The sequence below is a fragment of the Hyperolius riggenbachi genome, chromosome 3, assembly GCF_040937935.1.
Source record: "Hyperolius riggenbachi isolate aHypRig1 chromosome 3, aHypRig1.pri, whole genome shotgun sequence".
Classification (NCBI taxonomy): Eukaryota; Metazoa; Chordata; class Amphibia; order Anura; family Hyperoliidae; genus Hyperolius; species Hyperolius riggenbachi.
In genome coordinates, this window is record NC_090648.1 from 221419735 (window position 1) to 221438076 (window position 18342).

Sequence of the window (18342 nt, forward strand, 5' to 3'; positions counted from 1 at the left end):
CCAGCCCTCCCTGATCCACCTTTGTTTCCCTCTTCCCCTAGAGCTGACTGTGTGTTCTTGTCTTACAGGAAAGCTAAATAAAAGTGCAATCCTGGTGAGACAAAATATTATTATTTAGTATTTATGTAGCGCCGACATCTTCCGCAGATGCATATATCCCTGCATCATATGGCTATCGCTTGCGCTATGTGAAACTATGTAGCATATTCCACTGAATTGTCCAAACTAAGTCTATCTCCTGTTCCTCTCTTGGGGAGTTGTTCCAGCGCTGTACCCCGTTCACATTTGCTGCTACCAGAAGCCCTCAGAAACACTTGTGTCCTTGAGTACTTTCCAAGATAGGCAGCTCCGTAATACGCCAGCGCACTTTTGTGCATGGGCAGTATGGAGCCACCTGTATTCGGAAGCACTCGGGGACATACGTGCTTCTGGACCTTTCAGGAACCCCCCCCTTAAAAATCCTGCGTTTGCCCCTGTTATCCTCCCCTGAGCTGGGACATGCCCCAGTAGGGATAAATTATGTTGTCTCTATTACTGCATGTGTATAAAGTCTGAATTCAGATAGTCTTCTGTCCGAAAGGGAAGCCATATTGTCCAATCAACATCGTAATGCAAAATATATCATGTCAGTTGATATATACTTTACTGTTGCATTAGAAATATAAAGTTTCTATACCTGTGTATATATTTGCATTACCCCTGATCTGTTTTGTGTTAGCTATTACATACACACTTTCTGCTAAGGGCACATTAGATTGCGTTTTTCTGAAGAGCTGATATGTGTGGCTATATATAACCTGACAGCTGCCCTGTGGTCTCTGCCATATATGTCCTCACCCTTAAATCTAGTGCTCTGGCTACACAACACATCACACTGTCAGTCTGCATAGGCCTTTGAAACTGGTAAGTCTCAAACTTTTATTTATTTTTTTTGCACAAAAATTATTTTAAATTCCTAAATTGAAACCTTTATTTGATTCCAGCACATTAATCAGATTGGAAGATGCACTGTGCCCTTGCACTGTTCTGTCATTTTGGCAAAGCATAACAAAATAACTGAATTGTAACCTGAATGCCTTGTAATATAAATGTACCTTTTAGGATGCACATTGCTCTTGTGCTTTGATCACTCTAAAATCATGAAAAACCACTGCATGCACTGTGTTTGTATTTACTGCAAATCACTGGTGACCACAGCAGTGAGATCACTGCCATATAATTATTATTACACTAGCGTTTTCAAAAGTGCTAGCAATCGCTGACAATTTGGCGGTAAATAGCTGCTAATTTTTTTCAAAAATTCGTAATCGTGGAAGTTTTAAGGGGGCATTACAGCGAAAAACTGTACAATTTAAAATATGTGCAAACATATACAAATAAGTAGTACATTTTTTTCCAGAGTAAAATGAGCCATAAATTACTTTTCTCCTATGTTGCTGTCACTTACAGTAGGTAGTAGAAATCTGACAGAAGTGACAGGTTTTGGACTAGTCCATCTCTTCATAGGGGATTCTTAGCAAGGCTTTTATTCTTTATAAAGATATTCCTGAAAAATAATTTAAACAATGATGCTGGCCAGCTTCCCTGCTCCCTACAGTGTGAATGAATGAATGCCTTTTGCAGGAACAGATCTTTTGCAGATACTGATCTTTTGAATGTCTACAGCATCTTTGTGTGCAGCATCTTGCAAAGATTTTTTTTCTGATGGGGAGTTCAGCTCCATAGAAAAGACTGAAGGTATGGCTCTCATACTACATGGAAGGGGGTAAAATAGGTCTGTGATCTTTCATTTTCCAAAGACTATGGTCTGATGTGTGTATGTGGCCTCAGGGTCTGGCTTTCTGTTGCCAGGGACAAAGTAGGAAATATGTATGTCTCACAATAAGAGAGGTCATAACCTTTCCCCATTATATTAATGTTTTTCAATTGGCATGTAGTTATTTCCTCTGTAGCTTGATACAAAGTGATGGGAAAGCTCTAACTGGAATACAGACAGCAAATACATAATAAAGTAAAAATGGCAGTCCTAAACATACCCGCTTCTGATTAAATGTTTTGGCAGGCTGTTATGTACTTAGTTTTAATTATGAATATTAATTATGAGTTATCTACAGCAATGAAATTGTATGCCTGATAACATAAGCACAGTGAGACAATCTGCACTTCATACTTTGGCAGTCTCTCCCAAGCTTCCATACTCTGAACACGGAGAACAAGACACTGTTTGGATCTAGAAGGGTGTCAGTCTTCCAGCACCATGCCAGCTGTTGCTCCTGCAGCGATCACAGATCTGAACCGTGAATGCCTCCTGCACTTGTTTTCCTTCCTGGACAAGGACAGTAGGAAATGCTTATCCCAAACGTGTCACAAACTGATGGACGTTTTCCAGGAGCCCTCACTGTGGATGATACTGAAGTTTAGTTCTCCATCCGAGCTTACTAAAAAGAATTTTGTATTGGGGCCAGCCCTGAAATCACTGTCCATTTGCTGGTATTCTAGCAGAGTGAAAATCTGCAATATTGAGGATTGGGTGAAAACCACACTACAGAAATCCATGTGCAGCCACCACCGGAACACAGTCAGCGACTTCCTGCTGCAGGTCTCCAAAAGGTAATAATAACACAGACTATAAACATGCATGCAGCAGTGACAACTATTCTAGAATACCTTATATGGGAATTCTACTGTCATTTTTTGGTCAACATGTTTAGCTCTGTAACAGCTACTGACACATTCATATTTTGTACACTTGCTAATCCATCTTTGTTACTGAATCTACAAATGTGTATAGGTAGTATAGAGATATTCATTCATTAATAAATATTAACTATGCAGCAAGTTAGTTTGTTCCCAACGTGACAGACATGAACTACAGCAAAGCGTAGTACTAAAGGAAATGAACACTAAACTGATCTGTTTATCTCAAGCATCCAGCAGTCTGATAAGAGTTCACTTGTCTTTAGGGAGCTATGGTGTATGCTCTCCTAAAGCCCTCTCTACACCATACAATTCCACATGCGATTGATCGAATTAAATTGGATCAATTAAATCCAACATGTCCGATCAGGATTTGATCGGTAGTGTGGTCGATTTTTCATAGTTGTCAAATGCAAAATCGACCACATGACCAATCAAATCCTGATCAAACATGTCAGATTTAATTGATCCAACCGAATTCGATCGATTGCGTGTGGAATTGTATGGTGTAGAGGGGGCTTTAAAATGCCAGTTTCCTAACTGTAATGCTGGTCATCTATAAGGTTTCCTAAGCAACACCCTATGTATGCAGAGGCCTGACCGGTATACTTGCTCCGGGTGACTGATTTAGATGGCACTATCACAGGATTAAAAATGTAAATTATTTCTCCTTGCACAATATACAGTATGCGCCACTTCTGTGGAGTAATCCTGCATTTCAGCAGTTCCTGGCCCTTTTTTCTTTTAGGAGGCTAGAGCAGACTGACTTGATTTTTTATTATTATGGGAGTCAATGTTACTAAGATGTAAAGAAACCACTTGAGGACCACAGGCTTACACACGCCCCCCCCCCCCCCCCAGCTTCTGGGTAAGTTTAACCCCCTTCTCCCCCCAGCTGCTCAGGTGCATTAATTATCCGGATGAAATCCGAAATGAAACCCATTTGCATTTCATCTATTAGTAATCTGTCGCTCATCACTGGTAGCATCCAATTGCTGATGCAATTTTTTTTTTTTAACCACTTCACCCCAAAGGCGTTTTTACCCTAACGGACAAGAGCAATTTTCTCCTTCTCAGTGCTCATTCCTTTCATTTGCCAATAGCTTAACTACTTGAAGACCACCTAACGCAAATTGGCGTCAAATCCTGGGGTTGCAGTTTCACAGGAAACAGCCACGCGCATGCGCGATCGTTCCCTGCCACTTCACGGAACGGAGTTTCGTGATTAGCCTGCAAGCCGCCGACCGCGGATAGCAGGCTGTTTGTAAACGAAAGGGGAAAGAAATCTCCTTTGTTTACAACTGTACAGCGCTGCGGTCCCCTGACAGCACTGTACAAGATCGGCAATCCCCGGCCTCTGATTGGCCGGGGAGCACCGTCCTCTCATAGGCTGATGACTGAGAGGCGGAACAGGACGGATCGCCGTCCTGTTCCAATTCTGATGGCAGAGGGGAGGGAGAAAGAGCCTCAGAGGCTGTGAAAAAAATATTTAAACAAACTGCTGTAGCGATCGGACCCCTCCGGCGGCATGTCTCCTGAGGCTGCATTTCCACTTGTGCGGTGCGAATCGCCGCGGTAAAAATTCGCATGCGGATGCGAAATTCGCATGCGGGTCCATGCGAATTTTCATGCGTATTAGCACGCGAATTCGCATGGATGACGATGTATGCGAATTTAACCATGGCAGTGCTGGTGTGCTTTTCCATTGTTTCTATGCGAATTCGCATGAAAATTCGCATGAAAATTCGCATACCCAAACTTCATGCGAATTTCCTATTAAATACATTGTATGCGATTCGCATAGCGGTATGCGGTATGCGAATTCTGATGGCTCTGCCATGCGAATTTTTTCTGCACAGAAAAACGCAAAGGAATCCTGACAAGTGGAAACAGTCCCATTCACTTGTATTGCTATGTGAATTTGCATGCGAAAAACGCATGCGAATTCGCGATAGTGGAAATGAGCCCTTAGAGACAAAAAAAAAGGAGGCGAGTCCGATCGCTGGGCTCCATAGCTGGGCTGTGCAGGAGGCTGAAAAGCCTGCACAGCCTAGTACTGAAAAAAAATGGCCTGGTTTTTAGGGGGTTGGGGGGGGTGTTAGCACTGTGGGTGTCAAGTGGTTAATCACTATTAATCACAATGAAAGTATATCTTGGTTTTTTTTTCACCACCAATTGGGATTTTTGGTGTTGATATTTGTTTTCAGTATTTACTTTATTTTCTATGCATTTTGAAGGGAAAAACAAGGGAAATAAATACATTCTCCAATTTCTTCCCCTACAGTTTTAATATAAACACTGCTACTGTACATAAAACCCACACATTTTATCTGCCTATTTTTTCTGGTTATCACAGGATTTTAATTATGTCCCCAGTACAAAGTATGGTGACAATATAGTATTTGGAAATAAGTGTGTTCATTTTTTTTTTTTTTACATGCACGGGAATGCATGTGCACACGCAGGACCACGCGTGTGCGGAAGCGTGCACTGTCTGAATTATAAAAACGTCCTGGAGCCATTAAGAGGCTCTAGCAGGACGTTTTTATAAGTCAGCTTGACATTAAGTGGTTAATTTACATCCCTCCCAAGATCCAATCACTGATACCCTTCTCATAGGAATTCAGCCTATGAGAGGGGATCACATTGTGAGCCACTCGAGGGGACAGCTTTGTCACTAAGCTGTCCCTGGTACAGCGCTGCGCTAGATCACATTGCTGTACAACCGAAATATATAATTTTTTTTTATTTCTAACAGCCAGCTAGCCGTGATCGCTGGCTAATCTCGGAGCTCCACTCTACCACTCAGCAGGCATGCACGTGCATTCACCGCTAATCTCTGCCCTCAAGACTTGACGCCAAATGGTGTTAGGTAGTCCTGGGGGCACCACCCTCCCGCTGCCAAACGATTGGCATTAGGTGGTCAGGAGAGAGTTGTTTAGTGCCTGTGTGAAGTCTAGGCTGCCAGGTGTAGCATTTGTGTATCTAGTAATCTTATCATCTGGTGCCTCACTCCTGCTCGCATGGGCGGTGCCTTGGATGAGAGCGGTGTTCTGTTCCCTGTAAAAGCAGGAACACAATGGAACAAAAAAGGTACACTGCATGTTATGCAACATTGCACTGGACGCACTGAGAACATATTGCAGTGCAACTCTGCATTACAATGAGTCCGTTTCAATCACACCGCAAAGTCCCACTGTGAATAGGACCTAATGGAATGCCCCCTCTGTACATAGTAATTTTGAATATATACTGGAACGCTTTATCTCTCAAGGAAACATGGTTGTCTCCTCTGCTGCTGCAATGACAACTCTATACAAACAATCACAGCACTAATGTCTGAGTAAAGTTAAAGGGAATCTGACGTGAAAATACTTATATAATGAATTGTATGTGTAGTACAGCTAATAAATAGAACATAGCAGTAGTAGCACAGATATAAGTCTCATTGTTTCCAGTACAGGAAGAGTTAGTGGATCTGAGATGAACTTTTACTCATTGCATAATTGTGTTCCTTTCCTATTGTTTATAGGGCATTCCTCAAGCCAAATACTTTTGTTTTAATCAGGGATGAGCAGAAACTACGCCAGTGCGAATTTACGCATCGTAGTTTACATCTACGCATCCTAGTTCGTAGGTGAAGTTGCAGAACTACGCTTACGAATTTACGCGTAGCAAAGTACCGCTACGCGTAGTTTACTATGCATAGTTAACATGTGTATTGCGTAGTGAACTACGTATGCATTACTCGCGTCTATTTTTCTGTGTACGTTTGTATGCAGGGGCGTAGCAATAGGGGGTGCAGAGGTAGCGACCACATCGGGGCCCTTGGGCCAGAGGGGCCCCAAAGGGCCCTCCCTCAACTACGTTATTAGCTTTCTATTGGTCCTGTGCTCATAATAATCACTTATATAGATGCTTTGAATAGTGGTAATCATTAACAAACTGGTCCCCATCCCCTTCTTGCACCTCTGACACTGTAGTTGCCATTGTTAGGTTTTGGTGCGCTGTATCAATTGTTATGTATAGAGTGCTTAGGGGGCCCCATTGTAAAACTTGCATCAGGGCCCACAGCTCCTTAGCTACGCCACTGTTTGTATGCTTACAAATTTACGCATTGGAAAGGGGAATGTATGCATAGAAGAGCTCCTGGGATAAGCATCTAAAGAGGAATTAATGCATAAAATTTTCTGCATACAGGCATAAGCATCCGCATACACTACGCGTAATTGCGTATTTTAACGCGTATTCTACAAAATGCATACAAAGCGAATATTTGATTTCGAAGCCGTAGTTTGGCGAAGCGTAATTGCGTAAAACTACGCATAGTTCCAGAGTAGCGAAGTTGGCTGACTACGACCTTCCCTGGTTTTAATACTCTAATTCCCTATAAACTAAAGAAGCCACGCCCACAGGTTTTCAGAGAGCCAAGGTACTTTCAGACAGTAGCAAGGGATCATGGGAGCTCAGTCTGGGCAGGAGGAGGTGGAGGTATTACTAGCCAGAGATTTCAGAGGCAGAGGGGAGGAGGGGAGATTAGGTTTTTTTTTCACAGATACAGATAAGCCTGCCTCTGTGTAATGTTTACAAACAACATGGCTGCTGTCATTGTATCACAGGAATAATCAATCATTTTTTATTAAAGCGGTTTGCAGCTAGATTTGCTGTGTACACTATCTAAACTTTAGATAAGATAAATAGACACGTTACTTGTTATAGTTAGTTTATCTCAGATCCGCTTTAAGAATCTTCACTTGTTATCTATGCAAAAGAGTGTCTCTGAGCTCTGACTAATTTAGTTAGAGAGCAATGCTAACTTCTGAAGCACTTGTATATCAGAGAAACAGTGAAATACAAGTTCAGATAAGGTTTTACTGCAGAGAAGTTTAGAGTCATTAGCTCTGCTCTGTTTCATGGAGGGTGTAGTTTGTAAACTGCAAATATTAGAGAATGATGCAATGTTGTTAAAAAAATAAAATAAAAGCTGTATAACAAAATAAAATAAAAGCTGTATAACAAAATAAAAATACAAGACTCTTTTCTTTGCTACTATTCTATTTGTTATCCATACAATTAATTATATCACAAGTTTTTATTTTTGTTTCAGTGTCAGGCTCTAGCTCATAAGAAATACTTAGCTCTTCTGAGATACTCAGCTCCCATAATGCTTAGAAATGGAGCAGCAGCAACTGTGATACCGCTCTAGTATATTCAGCAGACAGTCATTTTTGTCAGTCTTCAGATTTACACCAGATAACAGTTGACACATTGGAAAAACCATGAAGAAATAATTTAGAACTGTGCAGCCGTGCACACCCTGATCACACTCTTGCAGCCAAGATCATTTTGTGCTTGCACAGTACATGAACATCGCTACTGCTACAGAGCGCTGCCAGCCGTAGGAGCGCGATCAGGGCCGCGCATGCACAGTAGCCGGCAACAGGCCAGCTTTGCAGGGGTCACAGCTGCTGGCTGGAGGAAATCAGGAGGACAATGTGGGCATAGGACTCCAGGAGGCTGCAAGAAGCCCCAGTTAAATTTTTTTTTTTACTTAAAGAGACACTGAAGCGAAAAAAAAATGATGATAGTATGATTTGTATGTGTAGTACAGCTAAGAAAAAAAACATTAAGATCAGATATATCAGTCTAATTGTTTCCAGTACAGGAAGAGTTGAGAAACTCCAGTTGTTATCTCTATGCAAAAAAGCTATTAAGCTCTCCGACTAACTTAGTCCTGGAGAGGGCTGTTATCTGACTTTTATTATCTCAACTGTAATTGAACGGTTTACTTTTCCTCTGCTAGAGGAGAGTTCATTACTTCACAGACTGCTCTGAAAGACTCATTTTGAATGCTGAGTGTTGTGTAATCTGCACATATTATAGAGTGATGCAATGTTAGAAAAAACACTATATACCTGAAAATAAAAATATGAGAACATTTTCTTTGCTGCTAATCTTCTAGTAATTATTCATAGTACACAACCAATTCATTATATCATATTTTTTTTCGCTTCAGTGTCTCTTTAAATATTCCTTTAAAAAGGACATTTAAAGCTTTTGAGAAAGTGAAAATATAGGTACACCTTTTATTGCGAAAATACTTACTTGTCTAAAGGTATACAAATAACTAAAGAATAAGGCCCTGCTCAGTGTATAATTTGCGATGCAGAATAATTCTGCCTAACTCACTGAACAGGTCCATAGGATTGTATAGGCTGTAGCAGGTTTTGCATTAAAGTCTATGTACAGTCTTTAATGCATGTTTTATACAAGTGACCATTGTGAACCAAAAACATAACCATGCTTTTTTTTTTTAAGTTATCCTCAGGGATTGTGCTTATTCCATTTACCAGCTAGGTATACTGCTTACATTTTCATTTTTGGTAAAACAGTGGACATTAGCATTGCAGATGATAGAATGAATTAACTACTGGTTTGTTTTGTAGGTGCTCCAACCTTCGGACACTGACCCTATCTGGCTGCGCCCATGTTACTGATGAAACGCTTATCCACATAATGCAACACTGTCCAGACCTTCAGAGTCTACAGCTGGAGAACTGCTCTGGCGTGACTGACAGGATGCTGACTATGGTTCCTGTACTGTGCAGACGTCTCCATACTCTCCATGTAAACTTCTGCAGAAACATAACACAACACGGCCTGTCACAGGTGCAGGACGGCTGCTCCGGAATAGCACTACAAGCAGACCGGAGTGCAGAAATGTTCACCGACAGGCTACCTATAGAAAGCAGGACTATAAAGAGGACACCAAGGAGAATAGTCTGGATAGTGCAAGTTTAATGGTGATGCACCTTGAAATATGCTTTACTTTTTATTCAGACTTTGTGGAGGGGAATTGAGCCACAGATCACACTATAGATCAGATGCCCCTGGAAATAATAAAGAAACATGGTAGCTAAAGGATTTTTTTTTCCTGCCCACCCAAAATTGAAGTATAATCACTGGGTGGAGCAAATTGTTAAATGGCTCCTCTGAGAAATCATTGCAACCTTTTAAAAAACATTTTCATTCAGCTAGTTTTTGACAATTTGCTTAAAGATAAGGGGCGAGGTGATTAAAAAGCAAAAATCTACTTACCTGGGGCTTCCTCCAGCCCCTGGCAAGCCGTCCTGTGCCCTTGCCGCAGCTCCACTCCCCACCGGTGGCGGAGGGTCACCACCGGTACAAAATATCTCCTGTGCTTCAGTGTGGCTCGAGTTGCGCTGACGTCATCCGGACTGTACTGCGCTCCGGACTGTACTGCGTAGGCGCAGTACAGTCCGGATGACGTCAGTGCAACTACGGAAGCTGCACGCTGAAGTGCAAGGAGATGCTAACCTGGCAAGGTTGGCATCTGGACCGGGAGCCATGGCAAGGGCACAGGTTGGCTGCCAGGGGCTGGAGCAAGCCCTAGGCAAGTAGATATTTGTTTTTTAATCATCCTGGACATTCCCTTTAAATGCTGGTGAAGCTGGTATTACATTTCCGCCTAGTAATACATTTTTAGTGATAACTGTTCTAAAGTCCATAATATTGTAAAGACTCCTGGTAACTTTCTGGCCCACATACACTTCCAAGGGGTACGTATGTAATGGTGGCCAACCTCTGTTTCTTCAGATAACTATTATGTACAGCATAGGTGGTGCTAGCTGCCCATCACGCCTTGCTGCATGGTACATTTCCCCATTTGTCTACCTGGGGGTTTCCCAATATTTCTTTGGCATCGAGTTGTAAAGATCCCAAATGGTTTCAATTCTGCACTAGAAAGTAGTGCACCAAATAAACAGGTTAGTCAATAATTAAGCTGAAGTAGTAGCTTTCCATATTTCCTTTTCAGATAAGCAAATACTGGTATAAAGATAGGGATTTTTTTCTCATTAAGGATTCTCATTAAGGAGTAGCGCAATTCCACTGTTAAAGAATTTTTTTTTAAGCATTGAAACTACTTGATGTGCCAGCCATTTGTATCATGTACAGTTTGTCATTATGTCTCAGGTATACCCATCTAGTATTACATTAGGTACTATAAGCTAAAATGTCAATACAGAACTCTTGCAGGTGGACTCTAGAGAAGACCCTGCCTGCTTCAAATCTAGAGTTCAGTTCAGCAGAAATAGGAAGGTACGGAGGTTATCACTATATCTTCCTCTCCTGGCACAGTGCAGTTGCCCGCTCCACTCCAAATCCCTTCCAAATACAGAACACTGCTGCTTAATAAGGCTGAATGGGTATATTCCCTAAAATGAGGTAATCAGAATGTGTGTTAAGTCTTACTGCACAATAAATAAGGTGTATTGCATTTTGCTCTACTCATCGTGCAGGAAAACTATGTATGTTATTTTAAATACTGCAGTTTAGTGAATACACCCCAATGAACCCTACAAGTAGCTGCCAGGAGGTAAGCGCCACCTCATGTTTAGTTTGTCTTCAATGCAACTGCGGTCAGAAGGGGTTTAAAAAGTAGTAACAGTTTAGTGCAAAGAATATGGAGGCTGCCATTCAAATTTCCTTTATACAAAGCATATTGTCTGACTGTCCTGCTGATTGTCAGGCAACTGGCATTGTTTAATAGGAAAGAAAAATCACAACCTCCAAACCACTTTCTTTTCTAGGCTTTTGTAAATGATAGGAAAAGTTAACTTGCCAACACATACTATTTTGGGCGTTGAAATCTTACAATAAATTAAAAATGCCCCCCCAGTTATTAATTTTCAGTATTCATGTTAAAAGGTACATTTTTCCTTTGTATAATTTGCCTTTTTCACTCAACTAATCAAGCTGTCTTTTCAGCTTCATTTCAGCCCAAGTCATTCGACCTAGCACTAGAAACATTCTGGTTGGCTGCTGACTTCTAATCTTCCACAACACTTCAGTTCTTCACTTACTGCATTTAACAGACAGTAAATCTAGGTCTATTTTTGTAGTCAGCTTTGACATTTGCCTACTGCATAATTTCACATTCCAAAGTTATTATTATCTTATAGTGATCTGTAGGACTGTTAAATGCATTTGATTGATTTGTCAGGTTGGCTTTTTACATTTCTAATAAAATGAGAATGTATGCTTTAGAGTATTACACTTGCACCTATAAAATAAAAATGTGTATGAAGGTAACCACTGTACCTACTGGCAGGAGACTAGGGGCTAGAGTCTGCTAAACATGTAAACTACATATCAAAATGATTAGCAGTTCCAGAATGATGTAAAATTAACATTTTTAGTAGAAGTCAATGGCCACACTCCCTTATTTATCTCATTGAGCATCTCTGAAGATTAATACATTTTGACTTGCATGCAGATTCCATCCAACTTGGAACTGGACCAGGCAGCTTCACTACCTGCTAAAAAGGATTATCCCTATTTCAGGCTACAAACAGTACAAAATTATTTGCATCCCACTGACCACCTCTTTAGATTCAAAGTTTCAGTGTTGATCAGATGACTGGTTTATTTTTAAAGGGAACCTTAAAGGAGTTTAACTTACCTGGCGCTTCTACCGGCTCCCTGCTGTCATCCTGTGCCCGCCTTGGTACAAAGCAATCCTCTGGCCGCACGTTTCCTCGATCACGCTCCCTTTGCCACCCTGTGCTTGCTTATGATGTACTGTGCATGCGCCCTGCGCAGGATGGTGACAGGAGCGTGATCGAGGATGTGCGCTGTCAGGGCACGCAGGTGTAGTGGCCTGCCGACTAGCCTGTCACCAGAAAAAAAACTGGCTCGCTGTGGGGGACAAGAGGACTGGTTTGTTTCAGAGCGGGCACAGGAGGTCTGCAGGGGGCCGGTAAAAGCCCCAGATAAGTTAAACTTTTTTTTTTTTTTTTTACAACAGTTAAGGTTCCCTTTAAGCAGTCTATGGCTAGTCATAACTGTGAATAACGGAGCAAGCCTTTGTCCACAAAGAGGTAATAGCATCCAGTCTTTGAAAGTTAATGTACACTGGTATTTGACAGCTTTGGTACTCCAGTATCTCCAGCCATCCATGTTTTTTTTTTTAGACACACATCCCCACACCTATTTCTAACCTCCTTCATAACATTAGCCATGTTCCTGATACCTACCCCTAAGCTTCCCCTCAACAATAAACCCTTCATAATACTGGACCCTACACTCCCCTCTTAATGTCAATCCTTAAAGGGGTTCTGTGGGGGTTGTGCAAGAGAAAAAACGGACACTTACCCTGGGCTTCTATCAGCCCCGTGCAGCGGTAATGTCCCACGCCGTCCTCCTCCCATCTGCCGTTCTCCGCCGCCGGCCCCGGTCTAAGCGGCATGGGATCCAACTGCGGCTGCGCTAGAGTGGCCGCGCACCCGCTCGCTTCCGCCTGCGTCATCGGAAGCTTACTGCGCAAGCGCAGTACAAGGCTCCGTTGTACTGCGCCTGCGCAGTAAGCCTCAGATGACGCGAGCGGAGGCACGGCAACGCGCATTATTCGTCTGTATGTCAGACGAATAATAGCCCGGTGCCGGCTGCGGGGAACGGCGGATGGGAGCAGGACGGCGTGGGACATTACCGCTGCACGGGGCTGATAGAAGCCCAAGGTAAGTGTCAGTTTTTCTCTTCCACAACCCCCACAGAACCCCTTTAATTTTCTCACTTTAATGTTGACCTCTTTCCTTGTGAAACTCCCTGATGCCCAAACTTATACTAGCTCATAAAAATACTAATTAGAATGCTAACAATCTATTTTTCACAGTGATCATGAGTAATAATCCCCTGACTCTGAAATTCATATGCCTGCAATGCTGGGTTCACACTGCAATGCTAAATGTTCGTTTTGTAGGATCTCAAAAAGAGACAGTAAATGAATCCTATGCTATAATTAAGATCCATCCACAAAGCAAAAATCCAATCCGCATGATAATTCTGTACAGTGGATGTGGTTTCCACAAAAGACTGTGGTGGAAACACATCTGCTCCGGACTCCATCACAACACACCATCGAAGTGGACACTGCACTATCCGCTCCGGCTGGGCATTGATGATCTGACGGTGTAAAATGAGCCAAATGCTGTTTGCCCAACCCAGACAGATATATAGCATGTACTGAAGTGGTGTATTTGGGGTCTAACAGAAGTTTTGAAGACATCTGCACATCTGACCCACTTACTCAAAGGTGACAACACCGCTGCTCCTAGCAATCTCCTTTCACGTTATTGTTTGGAGTTTTATCCCATTCTCAGGTGAAAATTGTGCATTTATGATGTAAATTAAAAACAGGAGCAAGCTTCTTCAGTCGGTTTATTTTTTTTTTTTCTGCATTACTAATCCTGCACAGGCAATTTGCAAATTAAAACAAAATAAATAGGAATAATCATGTAAAACTGTTCTTTTGGGTGAACATTAAGTGCACCAATGTACAATATTCAAGTACAGCACTGACCAGGGTAATATGGATAAGCTCGCCAATGCCCTGGCCTCTTACCCATCCCTCAACAGAAAATCTGCTCTCCATGCAACTTATGCTTATATTCAGCTGACAGAGGAAACGGCCAGTTCACTTCATTTTCATTCACAAGGACATGAGGGAAAATTAAATAAAAGTTTTCTTTTTCTGTTATTAAAAGAAAATATTGCAGATGTTGTAAAATGCCTGGTGTCAGATCAACCCCTTCTCTGCCGGAGAACAAGCGGAGCTCAGTAGTCTGTGTCAGATCCTTCAGCATTGTCCACGTTGCGGGACAGCATGTAATTGTCCATATCTATGGATCGGCAGTTGTTGATTGCATAGCGCAGACGTTCGGCCATCACTGGCTGACTAGAGTATGGTGGGAGCCGGAGTTGGAAAAAGCACGTCTGTGAGGTAGGCAGACTGTCGTGAGGCTGCAGATGACAGGAGATAGTCAATGTACATATGAAATGAAGTGAGCCTTGTCTCTCTTGTATTACAAGTAAACCATAACCTCAAAGTGAATTTTTCTGCAGCCCACCTGAGGCTGATGTTCTGAAAGGTACATATTGACTATGCAGAATATGAGAAAATACAAAACTATGTAGTATAAAGAAGTAGAATGGAAGCATTCTGAAACCAGGCTGCACATACTTTGTATAGGGCTGATCAGTCAAATAAAGACACAGGGCCTGATCCAATGCACATTTTCTTATAAGTTTTCTCCTAGGTGATATTTTCATATCTCTTTAACCACTTGAGGACTCAGCCTTTACCCCCCCTTAAGGACCAGCGTGGTTTTTTATGATCTGTGCTGGGTGGACTCTGCAGCCCCCAGCACAGATCAGGTTGCAGGCAGAGCGATCAGATCGCCCCCCCTTGTTTCCCCCCTATGGGGATGATGTGCAGGGGGGGGGGGGGGGTCTGATTGCTCCTGCCTGTCTGGGTGTTGCGGGGGGGGGGGGGATCACCTCAAAGCCCCCCTCCGCGGCGAAATTCCCCCTTCCCTCTCACCCCTGGTGATCGGGGCTGCACAGGACGCTATCCGTCCTGTGCAGCCTGTGACAGGCTGTCCTCTGTCACATGGCGGCGCTCCCCGGCCGCTGATCGCCGATCTGCCTTACGGCACTGCTGTAGCAGCAGAGCCGTTCAATGTAAACAAAGGAGACAAACGTCTCCTGCGTTTACATTAAGTCTGCGAGCCGCGATCAGCGGCTCGCAGGCTATTCACGGAGACCCGCTCTGTGATGTAACAGGAAACGGCCTTTCCTGATTAATTAGGGAGGCACCTGGCGACGCAGATGTGAGTCGCTGGTCCTCCAGCTACCACTTTGCCGCCGCACGGTATGAGTGTGCGGTTGGCAAGTGGTTAATGTAATGCCCGTTTAAGCCACCAGCAACCAAGAAAATACTCAGAGTGATTTGACAGTATTTTTTCACCTACATTTTGGTACTTTTTTCATCTTCAGAGTGCTGAAAAGTTGTTTTAACTGTTTCAGGACTGCATGTAGTTAAAACTGTGCTGCACTGGTGGCTTCCCAAGGGATGCAATAGAGTTACTGCTGGCACAAAACTCAGCTGCCGAGTTCCGTACCTCCGTCAAGAGCAGATTTCATAGGCTCCCGACAGCATGATCACTGTGAGCCAATCACAGTGATTGTGAAGTAAAAAAAAAAAAAAAATTAAAAAGCTCTGGTCCTGCCTAGTTAGTACACACCATACAATTTTCTGTTAGATTTTCCTGCCAGATAGATCATTTCTATCATGTTGGAAATTAGTTACCTAACCATCTATCTGCCTAGCAATTAAGCATTGTTCTACTCAGCAGGAGATAACCAGAAGACAATGCACCAGAGATAATGACCAGTCTCTACCAGTACTTTACAGAAAATAATCTAATTACAGAAAATATTCTAATTACAGAAAATTGTATGGTGTGTACTAGGCATAAGGGGCCTGAGCCTGTTGGTGCCAAAAGAGGTTAAACAGAAGATGAAAAATTATCTCTTAGGAGAAAACTTGAATAGTAAAAAGACATTGCGGCACCTGAGTTTGCTCAGCCAGTAGGCGCAATGTGCAGTGTAACTACACTTATGTAAAAAAGCTAAAATAAAAATAGGACATTCTAATATTGCATTAGATTTAGGGCTGTGTAAGCAAGTGTTAACTCACTTTGGCCACTGCCTCTCTTTCAATGCGTTCTAGGCTGCTCTCTAGCTTCTTACACTTCTGCCTATACAGCGGAAGTTCCGATTTAGAAGGCAGAAGTGTAAGAAGCTGGAGAGCAGCATGGAACACAACTGAAGGGAGGTGGCGGTTGACTTAACCCTTGCATACACAGGCCAATGGGAAGACCTCAACCACCTGAACAATAACAAAGTGTTAACATGACAACCCAGTAAAATATAAGTCACCAGCTCTTTAAAAATAATCTAAATTGTGGCTCTGACCAAGGACTGCAGTCATACAATGTAATAAGAGAATGGTTTTCAACATTCTAATGCTTGGGGGAAATATATAGTCAGACAATAAGAATCAGTATTGCTAAAACAAATTAAGGAAGTGACTTTTTTTGTCTACAGAATTTGGTTTTAGTTTCTGCACAAATGCAGAAAAACCTGTGGGCATCATATTTGTTTAACCTTCTGAAGTGTTATTTAGCTTCATAGAGAAGAAACCTAGAAGATGCCGACATCCAGGTCTCACACAATAAATGACAGTTCCCCGCTTTGCCAGTTTATGGATTTCTGCTTGGAAGCAACTGCCATTTGCAATTCTTGGGTCTCTCATCCTGGGCGAGAAGGAAGTTAGAAACTTATCTCACATTTTAGGCCTGGTTCACACTGCAAGAGCTTTTTTAGCGCTAGCGATTTGAAGAACTCTTGCTAATGTAATGCTATGGGGGATTTTTATAAAATCACATCACTGAAGTGAGAACACACACATAGCATTACATTAGCAAGAGTTTTTCAAATCACAAGCGCTTAGAAAAAGCTCTTGCAGTGTGAACCAGCCCTTAGGGAGGGTAGAGTGCAGCTTTACTTCTACCATCATAGTAAGAAAATTACAAAGTACGGTGAAAGTATAAATATTCTGGATGGTCTATGAGATTATGACATTTACGGCATGTGTAATATCAAAAAAGATTAAGAAATGTTCTACTTACCCGATCAACTTTCATGATCTGGAAGCGCTGTGAGATGTCTGCAGTGTTTGCTGGAAGCCTTGATCTTCCAGAGACAAATCTCATAAACAGAACCCGCTCCTCATTGGAGAACTCGTCCAACGTCTGCCAGAACCATTGCACTAACTGGTGCTGTTCATCCACTTCTCGGTACCGCACAACCTTCTTCAATACGTCTACAGAGATCTCTGGCATCCCACATACCATCTGTTCTAGCTGTCTGGCTGTGAGAAGGGAGAGTAGGGGAACGGGCACAATCCATGACATGCCCTCTCGCACCGCAGCAACCTGACAAGAAAAGAAAAGCTCTGCTAATTCCCACATCACAAAGCTATATCCACAGGATTACAGGTAAACACTTCCATTATTGTAAGTAATGCATACAGGAACAAGTGGTCACACAGTGGCTTAGCTCTCAGATTGAAAGCTCTTGAAAATTGTACTGTACATTATATAGTAGAATATTTGAGTGCACGACCTCCTTACCTGTCGATCCATCTCATGCAATCTGTAATCTATTGCTCTTTCCACATATTCTTTGCGGTTAGAGAACGTCAGAGGGATGCTGTTTCCTCCGGGGATAATGGGCACCATTTTTCCATCAGCACTTTGACCCACAAAGGAATCCAGAGGGATCATCTGTAAGACCATAGAGAAGTAAAGAGAATTGCCATTCAGAACTCTCATCTGACTTATTTTGCAGCTGCTGGCCACTGACAGAAACAGTACTTTTCACAGTTAACGTCTCTGCTATTTATATTTGTAAGGCCTCTTGCACACCACATGAGATTCCGATTCACGATTTTGAATCTGTCTTACATGCTGTTTTTTTCTTTTTGTGTTGATAGCATCCAGGGAAAATGAGAATCGCAAATCTGAATTGGAAATTAGGTTTGCAGTGTGCAAAAGGCCTAAGGAGTGATTGCTGAGGAAAGCATAAGGCAAAACACAAGTGGACCTTTAATCTAACTCCCAGAAAAACACAACTAGTTATCATGTGGCAGAATGTACAAGCAAGAAACAAGCTCAGGAGTATGAATAGCAGACGTGAATATGGATAATTAAATTCTGATTT

General features: G+C 42.3%; 2 protein-coding genes across 9 annotated transcripts in view; one reads left to right on the top strand and one right to left on the bottom strand.

Moving 5' to 3' along the window:
• Positions 1-854: 854 nt before the first annotated feature.
• On the top strand, positions 855-11893 carry FBXL22 (F-box and leucine rich repeat protein 22). Its single transcript, XM_068272593.1, has 3 exons — positions 855-903; positions 2179-2610; positions 9144-11893. The coding sequence occupies exons 2-3, from the start codon at positions 2258-2260 to the stop codon at positions 9496-9498; spliced, it is 708 nt and encodes a 235-aa protein (XP_068128694.1). The 5' UTR covers positions 855-903; positions 2179-2257; the 3' UTR covers positions 9499-11893.
• A 2024-nt stretch (positions 11894-13917) lies between these two features.
• The window catches only part of HERC1 (HECT and RLD domain containing E3 ubiquitin protein ligase family member 1), a 193207-nt gene continuing 188782 nt past the window's right edge, over positions 13918-18342 (bottom strand). For all 8 annotated transcript variants that reach the window (XM_068275796.1, XM_068275797.1, XM_068275795.1 and 5 more), the window contains exons 77-79: positions 17754-17906; positions 17250-17555; positions 13918-14517 (exon numbers count right to left, since the gene is read on the bottom strand). In XM_068275796.1, coding sequence (XP_068131897.1) covers positions 14332-14517; positions 17250-17555; positions 17754-17906 — 645 coding nt within the window. In that variant the 3' untranslated portion in view covers positions 13918-14331. The remainder of the gene's footprint in view (positions 14518-17249; positions 17556-17753; positions 17907-18342) is intronic.